The sequence below is a fragment of the Crocuta crocuta genome, unplaced genomic scaffold (genome assembly GCF_008692635.1).
Source record: "Crocuta crocuta isolate KB4526 unplaced genomic scaffold, BGI_CrCroc_1.0 scaffold115, whole genome shotgun sequence".
NCBI lineage: Eukaryota > Metazoa > Chordata > Mammalia > Carnivora > Hyaenidae > Crocuta > Crocuta crocuta.
The window spans coordinates 7,553,048-7,579,423 of NW_027530575.1; the positions used below are offsets into that span (position 1 = coordinate 7,553,048).

A 26,376-nucleotide genomic window follows, 5' to 3' on the forward strand; every position below is an offset into this window, starting at 1 on the left:
CTCGGCCGTTGCTCCCCGCCCGCCCGGGCCTCGGCGCGACGCCCGCTCCCGGCTCGGCCTCACAGTCGCCGCCTCATCCGGTTCTCAGACGACACCCGACCCGAGCGACCTCCCGCCGGGACCCCGGGGCTGCGCCCAAAGCCCTCGTACTTCCCCCCAATTGGCCGGCCGCGCTGCCACTCGTAGGCAGAAGCCAATGAAAGCGAGGCATGGGGGCTACGGCTGAATGATCCCGCCTCCCGGGGGACCTCGCCGTGGACTCATTGGACTCAAGAACTGTCGTTTTTGAGCAAGAGCCAATAGCGTCGGGCAGCGAGTTGTCAAGGCCAGGAGGCGGTGTTTCGGGAAAAGGCAGTGTTGGCTCGGCCTACTGGGGGGGAGTTTCCGAACGGCAAGAAAACCCAAGTCTTACTGGCAGGAAGCCCCGCCAGTCTACAGTGTTGGCCAATGACGTTAGGGATCGATTCATAAACTCCGGTTTGTCGCTTGACACTACCTAGTTCCCTAAGAATTTCCCATTGGTTTGTATAAATATCACTCCGTTCCTCCAGCCAACAAAGCGAAAGAGGACGGGCTTTGACCTGCGAATCCTGACTTTGATTGAGAACCTATCTGCCAATCAAAGAATCTCCCGTTCTAAAGATTCTTGCAGTAGGTCTGTTAGTGTCTTCTGGAGTAAAGGAGAAGGTCCACCGTACTCGCCGAAGAGCGACACCTCCTGGTGGGACCTGGTGATGATCGTCGCTTCAGAGTTTCCGGCCACTCGAGAAAACTACACGTCCCAGGATGCATCTCGGCCCAGGCTCGCAAACCGGCCATTCGCGCGGGGTTTCAATGCGTTTTGGAGAATCTGGCGTCAGTGGTTTCTAGGGAGAGGCGGTCTAGCGCCGCAGCGTTGGCTCAGCTTTCGTTTGTATGAAGCCCCACATCCACGCTTTAGCAAGTGCTCTCCCCTTTCCTAGGAACACCTTTCGCTCACGCCCCGACTTAATTTGGCTAAGGCCAAATCAACGTTGCTCCCTTGCCTCTTCAACTAGAGCGCATCTTTCTGAGTACGCGATGAAATTCAACGGATCCCCTCCCCGTGAGATAGTCTCTTCCAGTCACCGATGGAGGTTCTGTGAACCAGAAATCTTGTTCCTCGTGGGGAAAAAAGCTGGGGATAGGTGGAGGGATTTTATTAAAAGAAGTGATCTGATCCCCCAGGCGGCCAAGATGGGCCAAGAGAAGAAGCCCAGAAGGAGTCGGATGGAATGGAGGTAGGGAAGCGGGCTGGTGGGCCAGTTAACAGAGGAATGGAGAAACCGTGGCGAGGAGGACAGCGGAGTGGCCAGTGGCATCTGCCCACCAAGACCCAAAACCCCGGTCTCAGAGAGATGGGCAAAAAGTCAACCAACTAGGTTTTTGCATCGCAGGCTTGACCACAGTGACAGAAACCTGGAAACACCCTACATGCTCATTCACGGAGCCGCTTAAATAAATAGTGTGCGACAGCTGTAAAAAAGACAGAAAGTCCATGTTTTGACGTGTAAACAATTTCAAATATACTAACAAGGGGGAAAAAAGGTACAGAACGGCAGGTAACGGATGCCACATTTCATGAAAAATATGTACACGTGGAAAACTTCTGGAAGAATACACAAACTAATCAAAGTAGTTGCATTTTTATGCTATTGGAACAGTGGATCCTACACAAGTATTACTTTTTCAATTTAAAACTCCTCATCTTCTAAGGGCACCAGCTCTGTAACTGGCCATCTCTAGGTTAGATCACGGGCCTACATATTTGCCAGGTGATGATGGCCAAATGACTTCGTTCCTCTGAACCTCAGTCTCCTCATCTGTAAAACGGGGGAATGCGACTGCACATGCATCATATCATAAAGTTGCAGGAATTAAACACACACACGCGCGACAACCACTTAGAACAGTCCCAGGCACAGCGAAAGTACCCGCTATGTCACACCCTGGGTCATCATTGTGTTGGCTGACAGCAAAATTAAGCCATGTTCAAGGCTAAGAGCATGAGCTCTGAAGCCAGCCTGCTACTTCCTCAGTGGTGACCCTGGACAAGCTACTTCCTCTCTAGGCTTGTTTCCTCACCTGTCATAAGTCGGGGAAGGAGAGTGCCCACCCTCGGGGGCGGGGGGAGGAGCAAAGCCACAGGAAAAAGGAAGCAGCCCCCACACCCGGGCACATGCTACATGCTGGGGGCTGTGCCAGGTGGTTCCCAGGTATCAGCAGCTGCTATGATTACTTATCATCAACAGGAAGCAGGGCGGGGGACATTGGCCACAGTGACACTCAGAGGAGGTCCTAGACAGGTCACCTCCCCGAGAAGGCACAGATACACTCTAAATTAGAATAATTTTAAAAAACCCTTCAATGCCTCCCATTCCCTCCCTCCGTCGCCTGGACCAGATCAACGCAGCGTGATTCCCACGGAGGCCAGGGCCTCGGTGGCCCAGGCGGGACAGAGGGTCGGATCCCCGTACATGGTGCCCATGAAGTCCTGCACGAAGTCGGGGAAGCGCTTCTCCACGATGCTGGCGCGCACAGCGCTCATCAATCGAAGCTGCAGGGGGCAGGGGGCAGGGGGCAGCGTCAGCCCAGAGGGAGGGGCCGGAACCCTCCCACCCCCACCCTGCACCGAGGGGCCGAAGGCCCACCTGGTAGGCGATATTGTGGACAGTGAGGTGGTGCAGGGCGGCGGTGTTGTCGCTGTGGAGCAGTGCGTGCAGGAAGGCCCGGCTGTGCCTGTGGACACGGGAGGTCGGCGCTCAGTGATGCAGGGTCCTGGGCACCTCCGCGCCCTTCCTTCCCCAGCCCCCAGGGCCCCCGCCTCCCCCTACTTCTGGCAGGTGGGACAGGCACACTCGGGGTCTATGGGCCGGAAGTCCTTCTCATACTGCTTCTTCTTCAGCTGCAGGTTCCCGGTGGGCACCAAGGCGGAGCCAAAGCGCTGGGGAGGGGCGGGGGGAGAGGAGGGGAACGTGGGNAGCCACGCAGACCACCAGATCAGTGGCATAGCTGGGGGGGGAGGGCCACGGGGGAGGGAGCAGAGAACCTCACACCCCTGTTGCACACCCAGGTCTCCCCCCACACAGACACGCAGACTCCCCCGGGACAGGGCCACGCTCCCTCGGAACCGCCCCCAGAGGAAGGCCAGGATCCCCCTTCAGTGACCCCCACAGTCATTCCACCAACAGAGGGGCCCAGGCAGGAACTCGCCCCCCACAGGCAGGGCTCTCTCCCCTGGGGGGCACGTACCCGACCCCCATCAGGTATCGTGGCTTGTCCTTAGGCAGCCTCGACGTGCTCAGAGCCACCATCCTCCAGAACTGGCCCTTGCTCTCGCCCCCGCTCAGGCCCCCGATGGCAAAGCCCGGCACATCCCTCTTGGTCATCTCTGGGGGCACAGGGCAAGGTGAGCGGCCACCAGGCAGAAGAGAATCTGTCTCCTCCTCTGTGACCCCAGGGCAGACCCTGCCCAGACCTCCACAGTCCCCCAGGAAGAGAGAGAGTCTGTCTGTCTGTCTGTCTCTCTGAGGGCTGCCGGTGACCTGAGCTATGTGCATGTGAGACCCCCTCCCTCCATCCTCAGGAGAGGCCCACAGCCTGGGCTCCCTTAGCTGAAACGTAAGATGAAGTCAGATGTGTTTCAGACCTGAGAATTTTCCAGATTTCGGCGCAGTGCACACCCTATAGGCCGGCTAACGGCCTGTCCCCAAATGCTCTAACAGTTCGGCTCCAGAACACGCAGAGGGACTCCCAACAAAGGGGGTGCACGACCACATAGGTCTGGTCTTGCCACCCCCTGAGTTCACTGCAAACTCCCGAGAGGTGTGCGTCGTAGACGTGGGCCACCAGGCTCCGGATCTGCGGACGAGGGGCTGCCGCTCTCCGCCGTTGTTGGGGGGCTCGGGGCGGGACCCCGGCCCTAGGTCCCCTACGGCACAGCCTGGATTTGAACCCAGGAGCAGCCTCCAAGCCCAGGCATGCCTTGGGCCCCGGCTGTACGGTTCAACCAGGGGAGGTCATGGCCATCGACCCGATGGACCCGGTCCGAGGGCCAGGTTTCAAAAGCTAGAATGAGCAGCAGAGTCAACGGCGGACCCTGAGGAAGTCGTGGGGAAGAAGCCGGGTGGCGCTGGCGCAGGTGAGCCGTGGGGCACTCGGAGAGGCACCGTCAGCGCGGTGGCCACGACGTGAACTTGACAGGCGAGACCTGCCTGCTAGGATTTCCTTCCATGAGGGGACGGGCCATACCGGACAGGGTTTCGCGGAACAGTTCTGGGTTTCTTTCTTCCACATCCACACATACCGAGCTGGGACGGGAAGTGTCTCTCCGCGCAGCTTGGGTGGCTCGGTTAGTTAAGCACCTGACTCTTTATACGGGCTCGGGTCGTGATCTCCCACTCACGGGATCGATCCCCGCGTCAGGCTCTGAGCTGAGCATGGAGCCTCTCTCTCTCTCCCCCCCTCTCTCTAACCTTCCCCTGCTCAGTGCACTTGTGCTCTCTCTTTCTCTCTCAAAGTAAGCAAATGTACGGGAGGGAGGAAGGAAGGGATCTCTGACTGGGGGGAGTCTCCGTTAAAAAAACTTACTAGATCCAGAGCTGGGTGCAGTTTGAGGACATAAAGGAATTACAACAGTCTTCACAACAGCACAAGCTGACGCCAGGTGCCGGCACAGCACTTTGAAGGGACTTTCCCATTTATCTTCCCGACACTGGGAGTATGTGCCCATTTTACAAAGGGGGAAAGTGAGGCTCAGAGAGGCCAAGCCACTTGCCCAAGGGTGCAATGCACATGGCAGCAGATCAGAGGTTTGGATCCCGCCAGCCAAACTCCAGGACCCAGAGTCTTACCGTGAAATCTTATTGCCTTTGAGCCCCCATCTCTTCCTCCCTTTTGTCTCCATGGCCACAGACTTCCCATGGGCCTTACTGTCACTCTTCCCCTGGGCAGATACTCCAACCTCCTCATGGGCCCTCCACTTCCTATATTGTTCCACGATGCCCCTTGGCTCGGGTCACACTCCCACTCAACAGCCCTCCATGGCTCCCCAGTACCTCCACTATCAGCAGAATGCCCTGGGCCCAAGCCTTCACTCCTGGCCCTGAGGAGGAAGCAGCACAGTGTCCCAGTTAATGCTGTAGGTTCTACAGCCCAAGAACTGGGTCCAAGTCCTACCTCTGCAACATCCAAGCTGGGCGGCTGGGGTAAGTGACTTAACAGCCCTGTGCTCCAGTTTCCTCTTCTATAACCTCGGGAACCTGGTAGTTCCCACCTTACAGGATGGTTATGAAAACCAAAGGGGTCAGTCCGTGACCGGGATGTGGCTTAGGGTCTCGTGATTGCCCCGAAATTGCTAGCCATCAAAATTACCAGTGTCCTGCAAACATTCTACTCCCATTTCTGCCTCCGTGCCTGCACGTCGGCCATCCCTCCTGCCCCTGAGCGACCACCGTCGGCAGCATCACGCGCCAGGCCCGTGTGGGGCCCTGAGTGACAGACCAGGCCTGGATCTACCAGCACACGGCTCTACCTTCGAGGCAGGTGGCCCGGAGATCCGCATCTAGCCCCCCCTGGATGATGGCAAAGAGGTTCTGCTTGTCCGGCCGCTGATGGGCTGCAATGCACCGGTCCAGCCAGCGGATTGACCTGGAAGGGGGACACAGGCATGAGCCCCAGGGGAAGGGGACAAGGCTCCGGGACTGTGATCCCCTCTCCCCGTACGCACACGCGTGCACACGCACACACGCACACCTGTACATGGCCTCCTCCACGCGGGGCCCTGTCACAGTGCTGCTGACCACGTCATCCAGTTGCATGATAATGTCTGAGCCTGGGGGCGGTGAGACAGAAGCGCGTCACTGAGGGGGCAGCAGGGGGGCTCAGCTGGTTAAGCATCAGACTCTTGGTGGGGCGCCTGGGTGGCTCAATCAGTTAAGTGTCCGACTTCGGCTCAGGTCATGATCTCACGGTCCGTGGGTTCGAGCCACGTGCCGGGCTCTATGCTGACAGCTCAGAGCCTGGAGCCTGTTTTAGATTCTGTGTCTCCCTCTCTCTCTGACCCTCCCCTGCTCATGCTCTATCTCCCTCTGTCTCAAAAATAAATAAAAACTATTAAAAAAAAAATTTTTTTAAAGCATCAGACTCTTGGCTTTGGCTCAGGTCGTGATCTCACAGTTCTTGAGATCAAGCCCCACATTGGGCTCTGCGCTGGCAGCGAGGAACCAGCCTGGGATTCTCTCTTTCCCTCTCAATTTGCCCCTCCCTCCCTCTCTCTCTGTCTCTCAAAATAAATAACCTTAAAAAAAAAAACAAAAACAAAAAAAAGAGGTGCATCACTGGGAAAGCTCACTTCCTATTGGGGACAAGCTGGACCCTAGATGTCCCTCCTTGGGTCTTGCTGACTCTCACATAGCCCCCCAATCTGTTTATACAATGGCCAGAGGGAACTTTTTTTTTAATTAAAAAAAATTTTTTTTAATGTTGTATTTATTTTTGAGAGAGAGAAAGAGACGGCGTGAGCAGGGGAGGGTCAGAGAGAGAGGGAGACACAGNAGGGAACTTTTTTAAAAACACACGTTTGGGAGCGCCTGCGTGGCTCAGTCAGTTGGGCATCCAACTTTTGGCTCAGGTCATGACCTCACAGTTTGTGGGTTCTAGCCCAGCATGGGACTTTCTGCTGTCAGCGCAGAGCCCGATTTGGATCCTCTGTCCCACTCTCTCTCTGCCCCTCCTTGTGCACGGGCACACATGTACTCTCTCTGTCTCCCTCTCTCAAAAATAAACAAGCATTTAAAATAAACAATGGGGCGCCTGGGTGGCTCAGCCGGTTAGGCGTCCGACTTCGGCTCGGGGCATGATCTCACGGTTTGTGGGTTCGAGCCCCACATTGGGCTCTGTGCTGACAGCCAGCTCAGAGCCTGGAGCCTGTTTTGGATTCTGTGTCTCCCTCTCTCTCTGATCCTCCCCTGCTCACACTGTGTCTCTTTCTCTCAGAAATAAATGAAACATTGTTTTAAAAAAGAATGAATGAATGAATGAATGAATGAATGAATGAATGAATGAATAAATAAATAAATAAAATAAACAAGGGGCACCTGGGTGGCTCAGTCGGTTGAGCGACCCACTTCGGCTCAGGTCATGATCTCACAGAATTCGAGCCCTGCGTCGGGCTCTGTCCTGACAGCTCAGAGCCTGTAGCCTGTTTTGGATTCTGTCTCTCTCTCTCTCTCTCTCTCTCTCTCTCACCCCCCCGCCCCGGCCGCCCTCCCTCTCAAAAATAAGTAAACATTAAAAAAAAATTTTAAGGGGTGCCTGGGTGGCTTAGTCGGTTAAGCGTCCGACTTTCGCTTAGGTCATGATCTCACGGTTCGTGGGTTCGAGCCCCGTGTCGGGCTCTGTGCTGACTGCCAGCTTAGAGCCTGGAGTCTGTTTCAATCTGTGACTCCCTCTCTCTCTGACCCTCCCCTGCTCACGCTGTCTCTCTCTCTCTCTCTCTCTCCTAGAAATAAATAAAACATTAAAAAAAATTAAAAAAAAAATTTTAAGAGGCGCCTGGGTGGCTCAGCCAACTTTGGCTCAGGTCATGATCTCACAGTTCGTGGGTTCAAGCCCTACATCAGGTTCTGTGCTGACAGCTCAGAGCCTGGAGCCTGTTTCAGATTCTGCGTCTCCCTCTCTGTCTGCCTGTACCCCACTCGTGCTCTCTCTCGGTTTCCAAAATAAATAAACTATTAAAACTTTTCAAAAAAGAGAGAGAAGTGTTTATTGTCTTTATCAAGTGGAGATATTGATGGAAATGGGAGGGACTTAAAGCTTCCCCCATCTCCCCTTGTTGCCCTCACTATTTCAACATATCTTTACGCAGTTAATTTACCATTTAAGAGAAATAACAGCAATAAAGGTAATAAAAGCTACTACATGGGGCGCCTGGGTGGCTCAGTCGGTTGGGCGACCGACTTCGGCTCAGGTCATGATCTCGCAGTTGGTGGGTTCGGGCCCCGCGTCGGGCTCTGTGCTGACAGCTCAGAGCCTGGAGCCTGCTTCAGAGTCTGTGTCTCCCTCTCTCTCTGATCCTCCCCTGCTCATGCTGTCTCTCTCTCTCTCTCTCTCAGAAATAAATAAAAAACATTTTAAAAAAATAAATAAATAAAAGCTACTACATGCCAGGCACTGGGTTAAGAGATTGACAGACATTACGTTATTATTCCTGGGCGCCCTCCTCAGGTGAGTCGGCTCGTCCAAAGCTTAGACAGCAGGAGTGACTTACCCAAAGGCGAGCAGCACGGAAGGAACGGGCCCGCCTCACCTCCACCCCCTAGAAGCGGGGGAAGAGGAGGCGGCCCGAGACTCGCTCACCTAGAGCGTTCTGGATCTCCACGGACTTCTCGGGGCTCAGAAGGGACTCGTCGCCGTCGTAAGGAGAGCGGAAGCGGACGCCCTCCTCCGTCACCTCGGACAGGGACACCAGAGACACCATCTGGAAGCCGCCGCTGTCCTGGGGGGAAATCCCACCGCAGGGCTGTCAGGGGACGGGCTGGAAAACCTCCACCTCCGAGAAGGGCCCTGGGACCCCAGCCCCGGCTCCACCTCACCGTCAGCAGGTTGTGGGGCCAGTTCATGAAGCCGTGGAGCCCGTGTGCTTTCTGGATCAGCTCGGGGCCCTGCGCCAGGGGAAGAAAGGATCCGGTTAGGGGTGAGGCTGCCCTGACGGCTCAGGTTGGAGGGCAGGGCTGGCCAGCCTCGGGCCCCGCTGCGCTCTCCCGCCCCGGCACAAGGCCCGGGCCGCCGGCGGCGTCCATACGCCTTTGTCGACGGACTTAGAGGCGTGCCCGGGCCCCCCACGCTCTGCCGCCGCCTCCCCAAGGCGCAGCCCACGCACCGGCCTCAGGCCCAGATGGTAGGTGTTGCCCAGGCAGATGCGGCAGCCCAGTGCGTCCAGCTGCTCGGCCGTGATGCCCTTCATGGTGGCCTGCGTGCCCACTGGCATGAACACGGGAGTGGCTACCGGCCCGTGCGGCAGCCGCAGCTCCCCTGCCCGGGCCCGAGATCGGCTGCACTCGGCCACCAGCTTCATAATCCGCGGCGCCGACTCCACGGACGTCTGGCCAACTGCTGCCGCCATCTTAGCTAACGGAACCACGTGGACACTGCAGCACCCTGGGCGGCGCCATGTTGGCTGGAGTCACGTGACGCGCGGCCAGGGTTGTCCTTTTGGCAGGGAGTCCGGGAACCATGGCAACAGACGCCGGCGCGCTCGTCCCCGCGGAGTGCTCCGTTCGCTTCCATCCGGGGGGCGTGGCATGGGGAAATACATACCGTTACGGGTTCGAATCCCAACCGGGCCACTTACTCGCCCTACACTCAGAGCCTCCCTAAGCGATAATCTCTTGCACAAAATGCAGCGAATAACAGTGCTTCCGCATTAAAAGCGTTGTAAAAGGGGCCCCTGGCTGGATCAGCCAGTAGAGCGCGCAACTCTTGATCTCCGGGTTTTAAGTTAAAGCCCCACGTGGGGTAGAGAGATTACTTAAAAATAAAAACTTTCAAAAAAATAAGACATTGTAATGACTGAATGAGCATGGATATACAGAGACCTTAACAAGCTGCCTAGCACATGCTTTTGTCTATCTTCTCCACTGATTTATCCCACGAGCTTACAACAGCACCTAGTATATATTAGCTTATTCAATGAAAGAAGGAGTCCTAGATTTACAGAAGGGGAGACCGAGGCCCAGAACCTAGCCACATTTATTCAGTTTAGATCTACATATATACATACCTCCCAGTACCAGCTTTCATTTTGCACAGGAATGAGAGGGCCGTAGATTTATTGAGCACTAGCCGTGTTCCATTAATAATAACAAAATATGGGGCGCCTGTGTGGCTTAGTCGGTTAAGCGTGAGACTTCCGCTCAGAGCTGGTTTCGCAGGTCTGGTCTAGGGGTTCCTGGGTTGGAGTCTTGCAGCAGATTCTGTGCTGACAGCTCAGAGTCTGGAGCTTGTTTCATATTCTGTGTCTCCCTCTCTCTCTGCCCCTCTCCCTCTCACGCTCTGTATCTCTGTCTCTCAAAAGCAAACATTAAAAATAAATAGCAAAATATTATATAATGTATAATAACTTATTGCTGAAAGTGGAGCTGATGTCTGTATCTGTCCTGGTCAGCAGAGGGCGCAATTGCCCCAGAATCCTGCCTCTCAGTGGCCCACTGGCCTCAATTGTGCTCCTGTGCGCCAAGACTGACCTAGGAGGCTTGCGCTTTTCAGGCTGGTGGAGAATCTTCACTGAGGCCATGTCTGAAAAATGCTCACCCTTGAGGCCCACCTCAGGGCCTTTGCACTTGCTATTGCCTTTGCAATACTCTTCCCTTTCTGGTTTCCCCATGGCTGCCTCATATTTTATGAGTTGCTCCTGACTCCCCCCAATCTTAATAATGCTACACCCCCATCACTCTCTATCATGTCGCCTGTAACTCATATTGTGCGTTTAAAACATCTGTACAATGACAGTGCCCAAATTTTTATTTCCAGTGTAGTCCTCTCTCATTGAACTCCCCTCTCGTCTTCACAGATGCCTCCTAGATAGCTCCATGGATGTCTGCAGGCACCCAAACTTCAGATGTCTAAAGTAGAGTTCCCAGAGGCACCTGGGTGGCTCAGTCAGTTAAGCGTCCAACTTTGGCTCAGGTCATGATCTCTCCGTTCCTGGGTTCGAGCCCCGCTTCGGGCTCTGTGCTGACAGCTCAGAACCTGGATCCTGTTTCAGATTCTGTGTCTCCTTCTCTCTCTGACCCTCCCCTGCTCACGCTGTCTCTCAGAAATAAATAAAACATTTTTAAAAATATTTTTAATTTAAAGTAGAGCTCCCACTTGTCCCCCTTTCCCCCAAGCTTGCCTACCTCCTTCCTTCATCCTCTTGTCAGTAATTGCAGCTAAGCCCTTCCAGGAACTCAGACTAGAAATTTAGGAGTGGTCCTTGACCTCTCACTGTCTTACTTGCTACATCTGATTTATCAGCAAATTCTGGCTGCTCTACTTTCAAAATCTACACGGGATCAACGAGTTTACACCCCCTCCCTAGCTCTCACTCTGGCCCAGCCATTAGCATCCCTTGTCTGGATTATTGCAGTAGACACCTCGCTGGTCTTAGGGCTTTTGTTCTTTACTCCCCATACAAACACCTGAAGATACTTTAAAGAAAATGCTTTCAACATTTCACCCTATGTATGACGTCTACAGTAAGTTATTGGAAGATGCACCATACCAAGTGAAGAAACAACCTTTCTTTAAAAAAAAAAAATTTTATAGTTCATTTATTTTTCAGACAGAGCATGAGTGGGGGAGGGGCAGAGAGAGAGGGAGACACAGAATCTGAAACAGGCTCCAGGCTCTGAGCTGTCAGCACAGAGCCCGATGCGGGGCTCGAACCCACAAACTGTGAGATCTGACCTGAGCCGAAATCAGAAGCTTAACCGATTGAGCCACCCAGGCGCCCCAAGAAGCATCCTTTCAAGAGCACCTGGGTGGCTCAGTGGGTTAAGCGTCCGACTTTGGCTTGGGTCATGATCTCATGGTTTGTGAGTTTGAGCCCAATGTCAGGCTCTGTGCTGACAGCTAGCTCAGAGCCTGGAGCCTGCTTGGGATTTGCTCTCTCTTTCTCTGCCCCTCCCCTGCTCATGCTGTCTCTCTCTTTCTTTCTCTCAAAAATAAATAAACATTTAAAAAATGAAAAAAAAATCCTTTCAATTCTTGGTTCACTAACAGATTTTTATCATAAACATTTACTGTATGCTTTTTCAGTATCTGAAATGACTACATTATTTGTCTCATTTAATTTAAAGTGCCCAATGATGTAAACTTATTTTCTTATTTATTACTACATTTAGTTCCATTCCTGACATAAGCCCACCTTGGTCATGCTATCTTTTTATATATTATGGCATTTTACATTAATCTTAATTAATATTTTATTTAAAATTTCTGGATCACAACCTGTTATAAAATATATTGGCCTATAGTTTTCCTTTCTTAAACTGTATTTGCCTGAGTTTGGTGTTCAAATATGTATTTGCTGGAAGAAATTGGGCAAGATTGGAATTATCTGTTTCTGGGATGTTTTACTGACCTCACTTGTAAATCCATCTGGTTATGCTGTTTTCTGTGAAGAAATATTTGTAGCTATTGATTTAAGGGTTGTTGGTTTGGGGTTTTTTTAATATTTAAAGTAAACTCTATGGGGCACCTGCATGGCTCAGTTGGTTAAGCAGCTGACTCTTGGTTTCCATGCAGGACATGATCTCATTATTGTGGGTTTGAGCCCCGCATCAGGCTCTGCTTGGGATTCTCTCTGCCTCTCCCCCAACACACACACACTCACTCTCTCTCTCTCTCTTTCTTTCTCTCTCTCTCTCAAAATGAATAAATGGGCTTTAAAAAAATAAACTCCATGCCCAACATAGGGCTCCAACTCAGGACCCTGAGGTCAAGAGTTGCATGATCTAATGAATGAGCCAGCCAGGTGTCCCAAATTTCACGATCACGATAAAAGACAATTCAGGCTTCTTTTTCTTCTCAAGCCAGTTCAGTTAAGTAGTATTAAGTAGTATGTCTCTAAGAATGCATTCCTTTCATCTAAGTTGTGGAATTTATATCTTGACTAGGTTTTTTTCCCACAAGTTAGGCAGTATTATTGTAGTTTCACACAATGATGAACCCACACTATAGCAAGATCTTTGCTTGTGACTTCTATTCACTGGTCTCAGATCAATTTCTGTTTGTTTGAAGTACACCTCTGAAACTTTTTTTCAATAGACGTTCTTTTTATTGATCGATTTTTATTTTAAAAGAGGCTCCACACTCTACATGGTGGGGCCTGGACTCAGGACCTGGAGATCAAGAGTCTCATGCTTTCCCTACTGAGCCAGCCAGGCGCCCCACCCACGTTCTTGAAAGATAGTCTCACTGGGTATATAATTATAGATTGACAATTATTTTCTCTTGGCCCACTGAACATGCTCTGCTTGTAACTTCCATTATCACCATTAAGAAGTCGGATTTTGGGGGCGCCTGGGTGGCTTAGTCGGTGAAGCGTCCGACTTTCGCTTAGGTCATGATCTCGCGGTTCNAGCATCCCCTGCAGCGGCGAGGACTGGGTGCTGGGCGCTGTGCTGGCAGATCGTGTCCAGCTTTGGACCTTCTGGGAGGTGCTTGTGGAGGGCATGGTGGCTGCCAGGCGGGGCTGGCGTGAGGAAGAGACTGCTGGGAGTGAGAGTGACGGACTCTGCCATGAGCGGGACCTCACCTGGCTGTAGCGGGCACACAGGATGGTGGCAGAAGTGACCAAGCCATCGTCGAGGGTAAGCTATGAGCCAAGTCTGGCCGTGGTCTTCAGGAAGCGAATCAGGCTGAGTGCTTTCGGCCATGACCCGGGGAGCAGCAGACTGCTGGATATTTCAGGTCTTGGACTATGAAGAGGGACATGTGAAAGCCATATGGATGGATAAATTTTTTTTAAGATTTATTTATTTTGGGGAGAGTGCAAGCAGGGGGAGGGACAGAGAGAGGGGGGACAGAGGATCCAAAGCGGGCTCGGTGCTGACAGGCTGACAGCAGAGAGCCCAATGGATATGGGGCTCGAACTCACGAACCTGGATCATGACCTGAGCTGAAGCCAGATGCTCAACCAACTGAGATGACCACTCAGGTGGTCGTGGGGCGGATACTTTGAAGCTGCCCCTTCTCTGCTGGCTGCCTCTCCTCACACAACCAAATGACTTAACCCCATTGTGTTGTATTCTTCTAATCCCAGACACTGCTCTCTAACACCCTGTCTCCCTCTTAGCCCCAACACCAAATTAAAAGGTATGTTTAAAATGCTAAAACAACAAAAAACACAAAGAAACAAACAAAACCCACTAGGATCTCAAAATACTCTTTCCTGTGACCTGTTTCTGTCTTTCTGGTTTCTTAGTGGATTTCTTTTTTCTTCTTTTTTCTTTTAGTTTATTTAAGTATTTTGAGAGCGCACGTAAGTGGGGAAGAGGCAGAGAGCAAGGGAGAGAGAATCCCAAGCACATTCTGCACTGTCCCCGCAGAGCCCAACTTGGGGCTTGACCTCACAAACCGTGAGATCATGACCTGAGCCAAAGTCGGATGCTTAACTGACTTGAGCCACCCAGGTGCCCCAGTGTGGATTTTGTTTAATTTGTCCTTGAAATTCTTGGATCTGGTCATTGGAGTCTTCCCATCATTTTGGAAATTCTGTTATTCTCTCTTCGAAGAGCTCTATTTGTCTCAGCCTCAACCCAGGCAGCCAAGAGCAGGATGGGAAATGCTGAGATGCTGCCTCTGGTAAGAAGAGAAGCTCCCAGCTGGGGGCTAAGTGTGAGCAAACCCTGTGTGCCCGGTTGCACCAGTCTGGAGTGGAGTTTCCATCTCACTGAACTGAGAGAAGGCAGGGAGGTAAAGGATATCAAATACTGGAAACATTCGCTATTGTAACTCAATTTTCTCATAGAAAAAAATTTTTAATGTTTATTCATTTTTGAGAGAGACACAGACAGAGTACGGCAGGGGAGGGGCAGAGAGAGAGGGAAAGAGATCAGAAGCAGGCTCCAGGCTCTGAGCCATCAGCACAGAGCCCAACGTGGGGCTTGAACCCACGAACCGTGAGATCATGACCTGAGCCGAAGTCGGACGCTCAACTGACTGAGCCACCCAGGCGTCTCTCTCATAGATTTTCTTGAATAATTGTTTCCTCATTTACTGTTTGCCCTTAGAACCATTTCCAGAGACTTTTTTTTTTTTAATTTTTTTTTTTATGTTTTATTTATTTCTAGGAGAGAGAGACAGCGTGAGCAGGGGAGGGTCAGAGAGAGAGGGAGTCACAGACCGAAAGAGGCTCCAGGCTCTGAGCTGGCAGTCAGCACAGAGCCCGACGCGGGGCTCGAACCCACGAACCGCGAGATCATGACCTAAGCGAAAGTCGGACGCTTAACCGACTAAGCCACCCAGGCGCCCCAGCCATTTCCAGAGACTTTAAATGGTAGTTATTTTAATACTTTCCACCAGTTTCACTGGGGAGGGGATCTGGGAAGATCATCCTACTAACATGCAGAAAATGATTCCCGTAAAAAAAAAATCCCTCTGAATAGTTGTAAATGTTTGGATCTCCCATTCAAATATTAAATATATTTTTTAATGTTTATTTGAGAGAGGCAGAATGCAAGCAGGGGAGGGGGAGGGAGAGAGAGGGAGACACAGAGTCGGAAGCAAGCTCCAGGCTCTGAGCTGTCCACACAGAGCCCGACACGGGACTCGAACCCACGAACCGTGAAATCATGACCTGAGCCAAAGTCGGCCGCTTAACTGACTGAGCCACCCAGGAACCCCTATATATTAAATACATTTTAAATATTACATATATCACATCATTATGCTGTACACTTAAAACTGATACAGGGGCACCTGGCTGGCTCAGTCAGAGCGAGCGACTCTGGATCTCAGGGTCATGGGTTTGAGGCTCACACTGGCATAGAGTTTACTTTAAATAAATAAGTAAATAAATAAAACGAATACAATGTATGTGTCAATTATATCTCGATAAAATGAAAGGGGAATCTCTTAGCAAATGTGATAAAAAGGTTAAAATGGTAAATTTTCTCTATTTTCCACAGTAAAAAAATTTATATAAAACATGAAAACATATGTACACACAAATACATTAAATATAACAAAAAGTTTGAAAACAGAGGAGTGTAATAAAACTTACTTATGATTCAATTTTATTTTATATATGTATATATATATATTTACATTTATTCTAGAAAGCAAAAGAGAGTGCGATCAGAGGAGGGAGGCAGAGGGAGAAAGAGACAATCTTAAGCAGGACCCATGCTCAGCGTGGAGCCCAACTCAGGACTTGATTCCACAACCCTGGGATCATGACCTGAGCCGAGATCAAGAGGCTCAACCCACTAAGCCACCCAGGCTTAGTGCCCCATGATTCCATTTTAATTAAATACGCTTATTTAAGGTTTTAAAATCGATAATAATGGGGCACCTGTTTGGCTCAGTTGGTAGAGCCTGCAAACCCTTGATCCTGGGGTCATGGGTTCAAGACACAAGTCGGGTGGAGAGACTACTTTAAAAGAATAATTAATAACTAAATAAAACAGATAATATATAACCACATAGTTTAAAAAACATGGATAAAAGGTGTACTGTGAATTACATTCCCCAATCCTGTCCCCTGTGAAAACAGTTCTCACCCCTTAATATTAAGTAACATTTGGTATTTATTCATTCTTGTGCTATACTCATATTTACCAGCATATATTAGTAGAGATGGTATTTTTTTACTGTTGCTGCTGTGGGTTTTATTGATTCATTTAGATATATTAGTGGAGGGTTTTTTTTTTAACCTCCTAGAAGCTTTAATACTTCAATATTTTTTTTAAGTTTATTTATTTTGAAAGAGAAGGGGAGAGAGGGAGGGAGAGAGAATCCCAAGCAGGCTCTGCGCTCAGCGCAGAGCCCAGTGCAGGGCTCGAACTACAACGGGATCATGACCCGAGTTGAAATCAGGAGTCAGACCCCTAACCGACTGAGCCACCCAGGCATTCTGTGTTTTTGCTATTATACACGGCTCTGCTGTGGGGCCCCTGGGTGGCTCGGTCGGTTGAGCGTCTGACTCTTCAGTTCAGCTCAGGTCATGATCTCAGGGTTCTTGGGATCAAGCCCCACATCGGGCTCTTCACTGGCAGCGCGGAGCCTGCTTGGATTCTATCTCCTTCCCCCGCCCCTCCCTGCCTCGCTCTCTGTACACAAATAAATACATTAAAGAAAGAAATAAACGGCAGCGCCATGAGCATCTCTACACACATCTCCTTGTACATCTGTGCAAGGGCCCTAGGAATGGACGTGGGAGCCCCCAGACCAGGTGGCTACTCTACTAGGCAGTACCAACTTCTCTCCAGGTGAAGGCACCAATTAACACCCGCAACGTTGGGGTAAGAAAGCGCCCTTGTAGCCTATCTTTGCCAACTCTTCCATTTTCAGAGCTCTTAAATCCTGTCAATCAGGTGTATGTGCAATGGCATCTCATTGGTGTTTTAGTTTGCATTCCCATGATTGTTACCGAGGGTTGGACATTTCTTCAGATGTTTGAGCTTTTTAGCTACATCTTTCATTATTCAGTTTAAGTGTTCGGCAGCTGAATTCAATATGGTTGAGCTCTTGAGGGAGGAATTCCTTTTTAAAAATTTGTGCTTTGGGGGCACCTGGGGGGCTCAGTCAGTTAAGCATCTGACTTTGGCTCAGGTCATGACCTCACCTTTTGTGCGTTTGAGCCCCACACCGAGCCTGCTTCAAATTCTGTGTCTCCCTCTCTCTCTGGCCCTCCCCTACTCATGCTCTGTGTCTCTCTCTCACGAAATAAACATAACAAAATTGTTTTTAAAATTTTGGGTTTTGGAAAAAAATTAAACTCTATCCCTGATGTGGGACTCAAACTCACTATCCTGAGATCAAGAGTTGCGTGCTCTACTGATTGAACCAGTCAGGCGCTCCTGCGTGGTTTTTACATAAATCCAAAATCCAAAATGGTGGTCTTCGGAGGTCGTAACTACAAGAGTTCTATTTTAGGTTCTCTTCTGCTATTGTACTATTTCACGTTTTCAAAATGTATAAAAATTTCAGAAAGTGGGGCTCCAAGGCGGCTCCGTCAGTTAAGCTTCTGATTCAGGTCATGACCTCTGTGTTGACTGACACTGCGGACGTTGCTTGGGATTCTCCCTCTGCCTCCCCTCTGCTCACGTGCTATCTCTCTCAAAATAAATAAATCAACCTAAAATTTTTTTCAGAAAGCATAAAGAGGTGAAACAACTCCCTGCCCCCTCATCCCCCTTCCACCATATTTCTCATCTCAGCTTTTCCTAGGAACATGTTTTATCAGATCCTTGTGTCCTTTTTAGTGTTTCTTCCTGCAAACTGAAGCAAATCTTAAAAATCTGGTGGGGCACCTAGCTGGCTCAGTTGCTGGAGCATGAGACTTTTGATCTTGGGGTCATGAGTTTGAGCCTCATGTTGGGTGTGGCACCTACTTAAAAAATAAATAAAATATTTAAGAAATAAAGTTAAATGCAGATATTTATCCCTTTTTACATGGAAGGAGACCCTTGGTAGTGACACTCGGGGGAGGCATCTTGCTTTCCGTCTACACACTGGAGGCCATCCCATATCAGTACATATTCTCCTTGCTCTTTTCTTTTTTAAACTTTCTTTAATATTTATTCTTGAGAGAGACAGAGTGCAAGTGGGGGAGGGCAGAGAGAGAGAGACACACACACAGAATCTGAAGCAGGCTCCAGGCTCTGAGCTGTCAGCACAGAGCCTGATGCGGGGCTCAAACTCACAAACCATGAGATCACGACCTGAGCCGAAGTCAGACGCTTAAGCAACTGAGCCAACCAGGCGCCCCTATTCTCCTTACTCTTTTTGACAATTGCCTCATGTCCCGATATATGGGCAGACCATCAATGCCTTCTGGAGTCTCTTGTTTCTTCTCACTTCAGTTGTGAGTAATCTTCTGCTTCTTCAAACAAGGCTGCAACACATAATCTTGTATTTAACTCATTTTACATGGCAGCAAGTATATCTGCAGGAAAATTTTCCAGCATCCAGATGACGGGGCCGAAGAGTATAAGGTCCTTCCAAATGCCCTCTGTAGGCTTGTGACACGTGTCCCTGCACCAGCAAGCAGTAAATGGAAGTGCCCGTTCCCCCATAGTTTCCTGTCTCTTCAACAGGAGAAACCAGCGCTCAGACCTTGACCGCGTCCTTCTGTAGTGGGTATAGCTGCTCCTTCTGCTGCCTCTTGATCTTCGGGTGTGATGTCACATGTTTTCTGGGGCCCCGGATCCAGGGACTTGTACTTCTTACCCTTGTAGAATTTCCTGAGGTGCCCTTTCTGAGTCTGGTTGGTGATGGTGAGAACATGGGCAATTGATTTGCCAACAATTCAGATCTCAGGAAGTTTGGAAGCCATGACACCTGTCACTTTGCAGATGTGCAGCTGGGATGGCTCCACCTTCAGGTCTTTCAGCTGTTTAAGCAGCTCCTCCTTCTCCTCGCCTGGAAGGTCTCAAGCCTTAATCTTGGTCAAGTCTGCACAATGTGCTGTCACCACTAAGGGAAAGTGCCATCCTCCTGAGTTTTGTTTTAATGTTTTTTTAGTTCTCTCAAATAACAATAATAATATGATGATGATTTTTTAAGAGCCAACACTGTCAACATTGTTGACATGAGTGGGTTCTCATGGGTGTCAGTTGTCTGGTAAGCCCTATAATGCCATCATTTCTCAAAGTACGGTGAGGTGGGTACTATTATCATTCCCATTTTATGAAGGAAGAAACTGAGGCAGAGACATTTACTGACTTGCTTATGGTCACATGACTAGTAATCAAGGAACAGGAATTGAAATCTAGTTCTGTCTGAGCTCTGGGAAGCCACCCTCTTATACAGCTTCTCTTCCTGAAGGAGAAGCCAGTACAAGGGATTGTACCTTAAGAGCAGGGGTGAAAAAGTCACAGAGGAATCTTGGAGGGGGACTTCAGGCATCCCCACTCAGAAGCCAGGTGGCTTAGGACAGGTGACATCACTCTCTGAGTATCACTTTCTTCAATTTTAAATTGGGGCAGAGGGTCATTATGATGCAATACACGGCCCAGCACACTTGAAGTGCTCAAATACACACAGGAATATACATGTAGTAAACATTATGAAGCGTCCACTCTGAGTCAGACTCTGTTTTCACTGCTGGCAACACAACAGTCAACTAGGAGACAAAAATCCATGCCCCGATATGCAAACAAGAAAAATAAGTAAAACATATCTCAGGTGGTGATAAGTGCTAGGAAATAAAGAGAGCAGAGGAGGAAAGAATTGGGAGGTGACTATTTTATGTCATCTCTGCACCCAATGTGGGGCTCAAACTCAAGACCCCAAGATCAAAAGTCATATGTTCTACTGACTTAACCAGCCAAGAACTCCAGGGAGCCTGGTCAGGACCAGAATCACTGAGAAGGCGAGATGTGAGTTAAGGCCTGAAGGAGAGGAGGGAAGAGTCTTGATAAGATCATAAGGGGCGCCTGCTGGCTCAGTTGGTGGAGAGTGTGACTCTTGATCTAGGGGTTGTGAGTTCAAGTCCCACATTGGGTGTAGAAATTACTTAAAATCTTAAAAAAGAAAGAGAGAGAGGGAGAGAGAGGGAGAGAAAGGAAAGAAAGAAAGAAAGGGAAAGGAAGGAAGGAAGGAAGGAAGGAAGGAAGGAAGGAAGGAAGGAAGGAAGGAAGGAAGGAAGGAAGGGAGGGAGGAAAAGAAAAAGTCTCAGCGTTTCAGTCAGCGGCAACAGTGAGAGCAAGGCCCTGAAGTGGGACTGTGCCTGGACTGTTTGTGGTGCAGAGGGGAGATCAGTGTGGCTGGAAGGAGTGAGGGTGGCTGGAGGCATATGAAGGTGAGATCACAGCTCAAGATTCTGCAAGGCCTCTGGTTTGCAGTAAGCTTTCCTCTGAGGTAGATGGGAGGGTGGGGCTTTTGTAGCGGAGAGTGGAGTGAAGCAAGCTCTTTCTATTACCAAGAGGTAAACTGGGGTGCGGAGGTGGGGCTCTGCTTAAATTTATTTACATCTGCTTAAGGGGTTTTGGCCCTGCTCAGCAAGGAAGACTGGGGGTCGCCAGAAGGCCGCCACTATTTTGAGAGGCGCTGGGAGTGCGGCTTCAGGACGCTGGACAGCGCCACGCGCGTTGCCGGGAGACCAGGGACGCTCCGGCGCTCGGGGCGGAGCTTTGGGAAAGCGTCCTTTTCCCAGCCTCCAGCTGTGAGCACCGGGCTGGAGACACCTATGGGCCGTAGTCGTGGGCCGAGCCTGCAACAGCGTCCAATTGGAAGTTTGCTGGCCTCCCTCACAAGGGCGTGGTGTCTTGAGACGGGGACTGAGGAGAGGGGCCTGTATAATACTTTGTTCCAAATGGGGCCTATTGAATGGGCATAAAAGGGGCGGGTGGTGTGTGTCTGGCAGACCTAAGGGCAAATAGGAGGCAGTTTGGTAAGGGAGGTGTTCGCAGAGGCCGGACATGGGCCTGCTTCTGAGCCCCCCACCCAGGTCCAGAGACCTGGCTCGATGGGGTTCTCGATATCTCCTAACCTCCCCTTTCCTGGGATCGCCACGGCTACGCAGGGGAAGCCTCCAAAAGCGGGGATTAGGTAGTTGGTCTTAAGAGGCTGGTACTGAGGGGCACCCGGGTGGCTCAAGTCAGTTAAGCGCCCTACTCTTGGTCTCACCTCAGGTCTGGATCTCAGGCTAGGGGGATCAACCCCCAACTTCGGCTCTGCAAGAGGCATGAAGCCTTCTTTTTTTTTTTTTAACTTTTTTTTTTTTAATATTTTATTTATTTCTAGGAGAGAGAGAGACAGCGTGAGCAGGGGATGGTCAGAGAGAGGGAGTCACAGACTGAAACAGGCTCCAGGCTCCGAGCTGGCAGTCAGCACAGAGCCCGACGCGGGGCTCGAACCCACAAACCGTGAGATCATGACCTAAGCGAAAGTCGGACGCTTAACCGACTAAGCCACCCAGGCGCCCCATGAAGCCTTCTTTAAAAACAAAAACCCCAAACACTGCTTACTGAGGTCTTGGGACCCTGAAGAGGAGTCATGGGGTTTGGGGGCACAGAGTGGGGGATGCAGAGCCTCTGGAAAGAGGAATGGGGGTTTTGAATACCTCCGTCGCTGAAATAGGCTACTTGGAGCCTGGTGTTGGTGGCTGTCTTAGGAGGGCAGAACGCTTTCTCTGCTTTAACCAACCAGGGATGAGGGCTATCTTTCTGTCATATTCTCACCGCCACAGCCAGGTGCCAAGTAGGCTAAGCTTAGCTGTCAGCTTCTTGGGAAATGCTGGGCAGGACATGGGTCCAGGACGTATAACCTCCGAACAACTTTATGGCATCTTAAACTTGTCTGGCTGTCTCCCAACAACAAACCAAGTGCCTGGGTGTAGGGACCCTCGACTTCCTGTGGCCTGAGACAATGCAATGCCCCTCTTGGGCCGGTCTGCTCCATCTAGGACTTGCAGTCTTTACCCCTTGCCGGTCTGGCGGGGTTTCCTCACCGAGTCCACTCAAACCACCCTGAACCTCAGCCCCGATGTTCCAGAACTCAACCAAGCCTCTTTGCTGGCCACCTGGCCTCCAGGCTCACCTCTCCCACACACCTATTCTTCGCCCAAAAGCCGAAAGGACTGTTCTGAAGCATGACTGAGCCTGGGTTCTTCCCAGCTCCGAATCTTCCCATGCATGGTTCCCCACTGCCCTCAGGATGAAGGTCTGAATTCCACTGCTTGACTGTCATGGCCTCTACAGGTTTGCCCCGCTGACATCCAGCTGCACTTCCCATCTTACAGCCACAATGCTTCACCCACCGGACTTTGGCTCTCTCAAGTCCACCACCCCCACTGCCCAGCTGCACTTGTGTGCACACTATTCCTCTGCAGGGCATGAATTGTGCACGCCCGGCCCAACACGCCTGGCTCCCTTTAACTCTCCTGTCTCAAAACACCCGACAGCCCCTGCACCAATGGGGACAGGGCCCTCGTGGTACCCAGAAGTTACAGGAAAGCAGGGCCCAGGTTCATATCCCCAGCGGCCCCTGCTGTATTCTCAGCACCCCGTACCGGACCCAGCCATAAGCAATACCCAATAAATACATGGGCAGTGAATGAAACAATGAACACGTGAAGTTTCTGTTTATTCTGGGATGGGTTAGAAGGAGCATCCAGGCCAAGGCTTGCTGGTGGGTGGCCCAAAATTGTGTCCGGAAGTCTCAGGAGAAGCCTGCAAAGGACACAGTGGCGGGGGGAGGGGGCAGGGGAGGGTCCTCACACCTGGAAAGTGACCGAGTCCTGAAACTGAGCCCAACCGGACCATGCCATTCCCTAGGAGCGGGACAGGCCATGCTGCCCACACAAGAACGGTCAGCGGTCAGAGGGACAGCACAGGTTTCCCCGCCAGAGTTGGAGGCAGTTGGGTGTTGACTTCCAGGTGAGACTGGACCCCAGTCCAGGGGGACAACCAGGACCCTAGTGATTATGCTCAGTGCAGAAAGGTGGGAATCTGTGCCCCATTCCCTACTGCCTAGAGATTCCCTTTGGTCCTGGGTCTCAACCACCGCCCCCCACCTCCCCACGGGATCATCTGAAATTCCCTGCAAAGCTCTGCCCTGTGACATCATCTTGGCCCACCACATACGTCCAGCTGTTCCCTCGGGAGAGGGGTTTCTCCCTTCCTCCCTCCAAAGGCATCCTGAGCCCTCTGGGGTGGTGTCCAGTCCGGGGTCACTGACACTCATGGTCTAGCCACCAAATACCCTATCCTGATCCACTTGCTGACTAAGCACGTGGGCCACTGGCTCTTCCTGCTGATGCTCCTGGTGACCTCCACTGGTGACGGCAAGATGTGGGACATCATCCTCTGGCAGCATGAAGACTGAGGCATCTCTCTGTTGCCTGCTGTGTCCCTGGCTGAGGAGGACCAAGAGAACCATCTGTGAGAACCTCCTCCAGGCTGGCTTCCTGGGCCTGGAGGGCAGCAGGCTGGAAAGGACTCGGTCAGCTCTGAATGGGTGACAGGCCAGCACCCACGTCTTCTCCATGCTCATGTTGTTAGCCACACCTAACAGAACCCAGCTTCTTGGGGTGGCAGGTCCTGAGGGCTGAGATACCGTTACTGGCCAGCTGTACCACAGTGCCATTAGCACCAACGAAGTCCCCAAGCAGGTGGGATGCCAACGCACATGTGCTCACAAGTTGTCGCTTCAGGACAGGACCCACCTTGCTGACCACGATGATCCTGATTGTGGTCAACAAACTCCCAGGGCTGTGCGAGCAGCACGGGATGAAGCCTTCACCCAATCCTTCAGCAGGCTGAACAGTGTTCTCCCAGGAACATACATCCGACTCTCATGTGCCAATACCTGCAAACGTGAAGGATCTCGGGATGTGCTCTCTCTCGAACACTGGGGACCTGCAATCCAATGACTGGTGTCCTTGTAAGGAGATCTGAGAACACAAGAGGCTCTTCAGGAGGTCACATGAAGGAGGAAGCAGAGATGGGAGGAATGCAGTCACAAGTCAAGGAATGCCCAAAGTCACCAGAAGCTGGACGAAACAAGGTCCTGCTTCTCAGATACTGCTCTGTTCTCGGCGATGAAAGTCCCTCAGATCGGTAACACTGGTCCCGGATTTGGGAGCGCTCAGGCCAGGCCCAGGGTCTCAGACCAGCATCCCAGGGGTCTGCCATTTTCCACAAGAGGAACTTGGCACCAAGTCACAGCTCCCTGAAGTCTCCACATCAAGGTGGCCTGGGAGTTTTTTCCACTGCCTTCAAGATGCCTGCCCTTGCGAAGGGTCTTCGTTCAGAAACGTCAGTGCGGTGGTGGCCACTGCCTGGGAACCTGATGGCGAGGAGACCTGCGCTGAGACTATGGCCCCACAGTCTGAAGGCATCTGTCAGGGCTGGGGCGGGGCGTTCTTCCCTGTGGGTCCCGCAGCAGTGCAGGCTCCGCCCCCAGCTCGGGCTTCCCATTTCAACACAAGGTCCCAATGATCTCGTTGTCCCAGCCCCTAGAAGAGTCCAGGAGAGATGGGCCATGGACATATCCCAGCCCATTGCAGTCTGGGTTGGGACCCATTCCCCAGGTCTGTCGGTCGTCTCCATAGCGCGCACACGCGTGCACCCCTAGGGCACTGCAGGTACCGCGGAGCGCCCCTCAGGTGAGCATCACGCCACCCCGCCCTCTCCCCTCACCGGACTAACTGGTATCCGGGTCCTCCTCTGCTCCGGCAGAAAGCAAAATTCGTCCAACGTTTTTTCTTCTAAGTGCAGGACACCTTTCTTTCCCCTCTCCAAGGCGAATCTTCATCCTTCGAAGGCACACTGGATTTTCTGCCTCAGCTAAGGAGTTCTGAGTGGAGAATGGTTTGCTCTTCTCCGTGAATCAAGCACCGGAGGCCAAGGGCTGCCTGTGGTTCAGAATTCGAACGATGCCTGGTCTGACGGATGGTAGAGAGATGCGGAGAGAAGGGTCCCTGCAGACATGCAGCCCAGGCCTCACCAGAGAGGCTCCTCCCAGACAGAGTTGAGGCCTGGGCAAAGGCAACTGACAGCGCTGGCCCCGCCCACCCCCTGGGGCAGGGCCAGTATGGGGACAGGCTGCTCTCAGGGCAGGTTCTTCTACCTCCACGTGGCTAACACTTTTAAGCACAGAGTGGTCAGTAGCATCCTTGGCCCTGCCCACTAGGTGACAAATGTCCCCCTCACGATGCAAAACTGCCTGGGACCGAGAAGCGCTGCTCCAGGGAAATCTGTCACAACAGGGCTGGGCAGCCAGAAAGAAGCCCGAGTGAGCACTTGGAGCCTCTGGGCAGGGGCGGCACCGCGAGGCTGCGGCTGCTGGGGACACAAAACCACGCCATCCAGACACAGAAGGTTCCATGGCTGGGTTTCCCAGATCTTGGGGAGCTTCAGCCAGATTCAATCGGCCTTTTGCAAGTTAGGTTACACGTACCAAACCCACACAGGTTCCACTCCATGGTGACGTGAAACTACACCTAACGCTACGCCAGAATTCCCGGAGCAGGAGAGCAAGCAAGGTGAGTCGTGTGAGCAGACCCCTCCCACCCGCTTAGGCCACTCTGCAGACGACAGGAGCCCCCGGGGACGCGGACAACACAAGATCCCGTCACCGGGCTGCTGGCCCTGGCCGTCCTCGGAGCGAAAGCATCTAGAGGCCTGGAACCGGGTCCTGGGGCGCTGAGGGGCTGCCCTGCCACCCCCACCCCGCATTCCCGTGCTGGGAACAGTGGGGGAACCTGCCCACCACACTGCTGGTGGGTCAGACACCCAGGCCTACGACGGGCGAAGAGTTTTCTTTTTCTTTATTTGTCTACATTCAGCTTAATTCAGATGTACTGCCTGAATGATCCAGACATACAAAAAAACCCCACTCTTTCCCACTGGTTTTTAAAATAAAATCTTCACTTATAAAACTGAAACACTAAAGCATTAAAATACAGAAAGCTCGTTTAACTCACTTCACAAAAGCATTAACAGATAACGTATCCCTTCTGGAGCTATTTGAAGACAAACCGAGTTAACGCTAACACCAATTGTAAATAGACAGAGGGATACTTAACTGCAAGAACCCAAAAAACTCTACTCAGACAAAGTTGTAATGGCAACTAACAAACCACTGAAGACATAGAAGTCCCAAACACGGCTAAATAAGGGTCACAGGGCGGGTCCCTGGAGG

General features: G+C 51.5%; 2 protein-coding genes, 1 long non-coding RNA gene and 1 pseudogene across 3 annotated transcripts in view; all 4 read right to left on the minus strand.

Moving 5' to 3' along the window:
• Positions 1–819, minus strand: part of DNM2 (dynamin 2) — an 81,453-nt gene extending 80,634 nt beyond the window's left edge. The window contains exons 1-2 of the mRNA XM_077767972.1: positions 699–819; positions 64–259 (exon numbers count right to left, since the gene is read on the minus strand). Coding sequence (XP_077624098.1) covers positions 64–259; positions 699–819 — 317 coding nt within the window. The remainder of the gene's footprint in view (positions 1–63; positions 260–698) is intronic.
• A 676-nt stretch (positions 820–1,495) lies between these two features.
• QTRT1 (queuine tRNA-ribosyltransferase catalytic subunit 1) lies at positions 1,496–9,143 on the minus strand. The gene is given in 10 exon segments (XM_077767919.1): positions 1,496–2,575; positions 2,670–2,757; positions 2,853–2,978; positions 2,980–3,030; positions 3,271–3,409; positions 5,552–5,667; positions 5,773–5,851; positions 8,377–8,515; positions 8,613–8,681; positions 8,900–9,143. Coding segments are annotated over 10 exon segments (1,203 nt in total). The 5' UTR covers position 9,143; the 3' UTR covers positions 1,496–2,422.
• A 9,694-nt stretch (positions 9,144–18,837) lies between these two features.
• Positions 18,838–21,728, minus strand: LOC144234641 (large ribosomal subunit protein uL29-like; annotated as a pseudogene).
• Positions 21,729–22,782: 1,054 nt separating this feature from the next.
• Positions 22,783–26,370, minus strand: LOC144234588 (uncharacterized). Its single transcript, XR_013336021.1, has 2 exons — positions 24,882–26,370; positions 22,783–24,688 (listed from the first exon to the last, which is right to left on the minus strand). It is a non-coding gene; the product is annotated as an uncharacterized LOC144234588 (long non-coding RNA).
• Between the last annotated feature and the right edge of the window lie 6 nt (positions 26,371–26,376).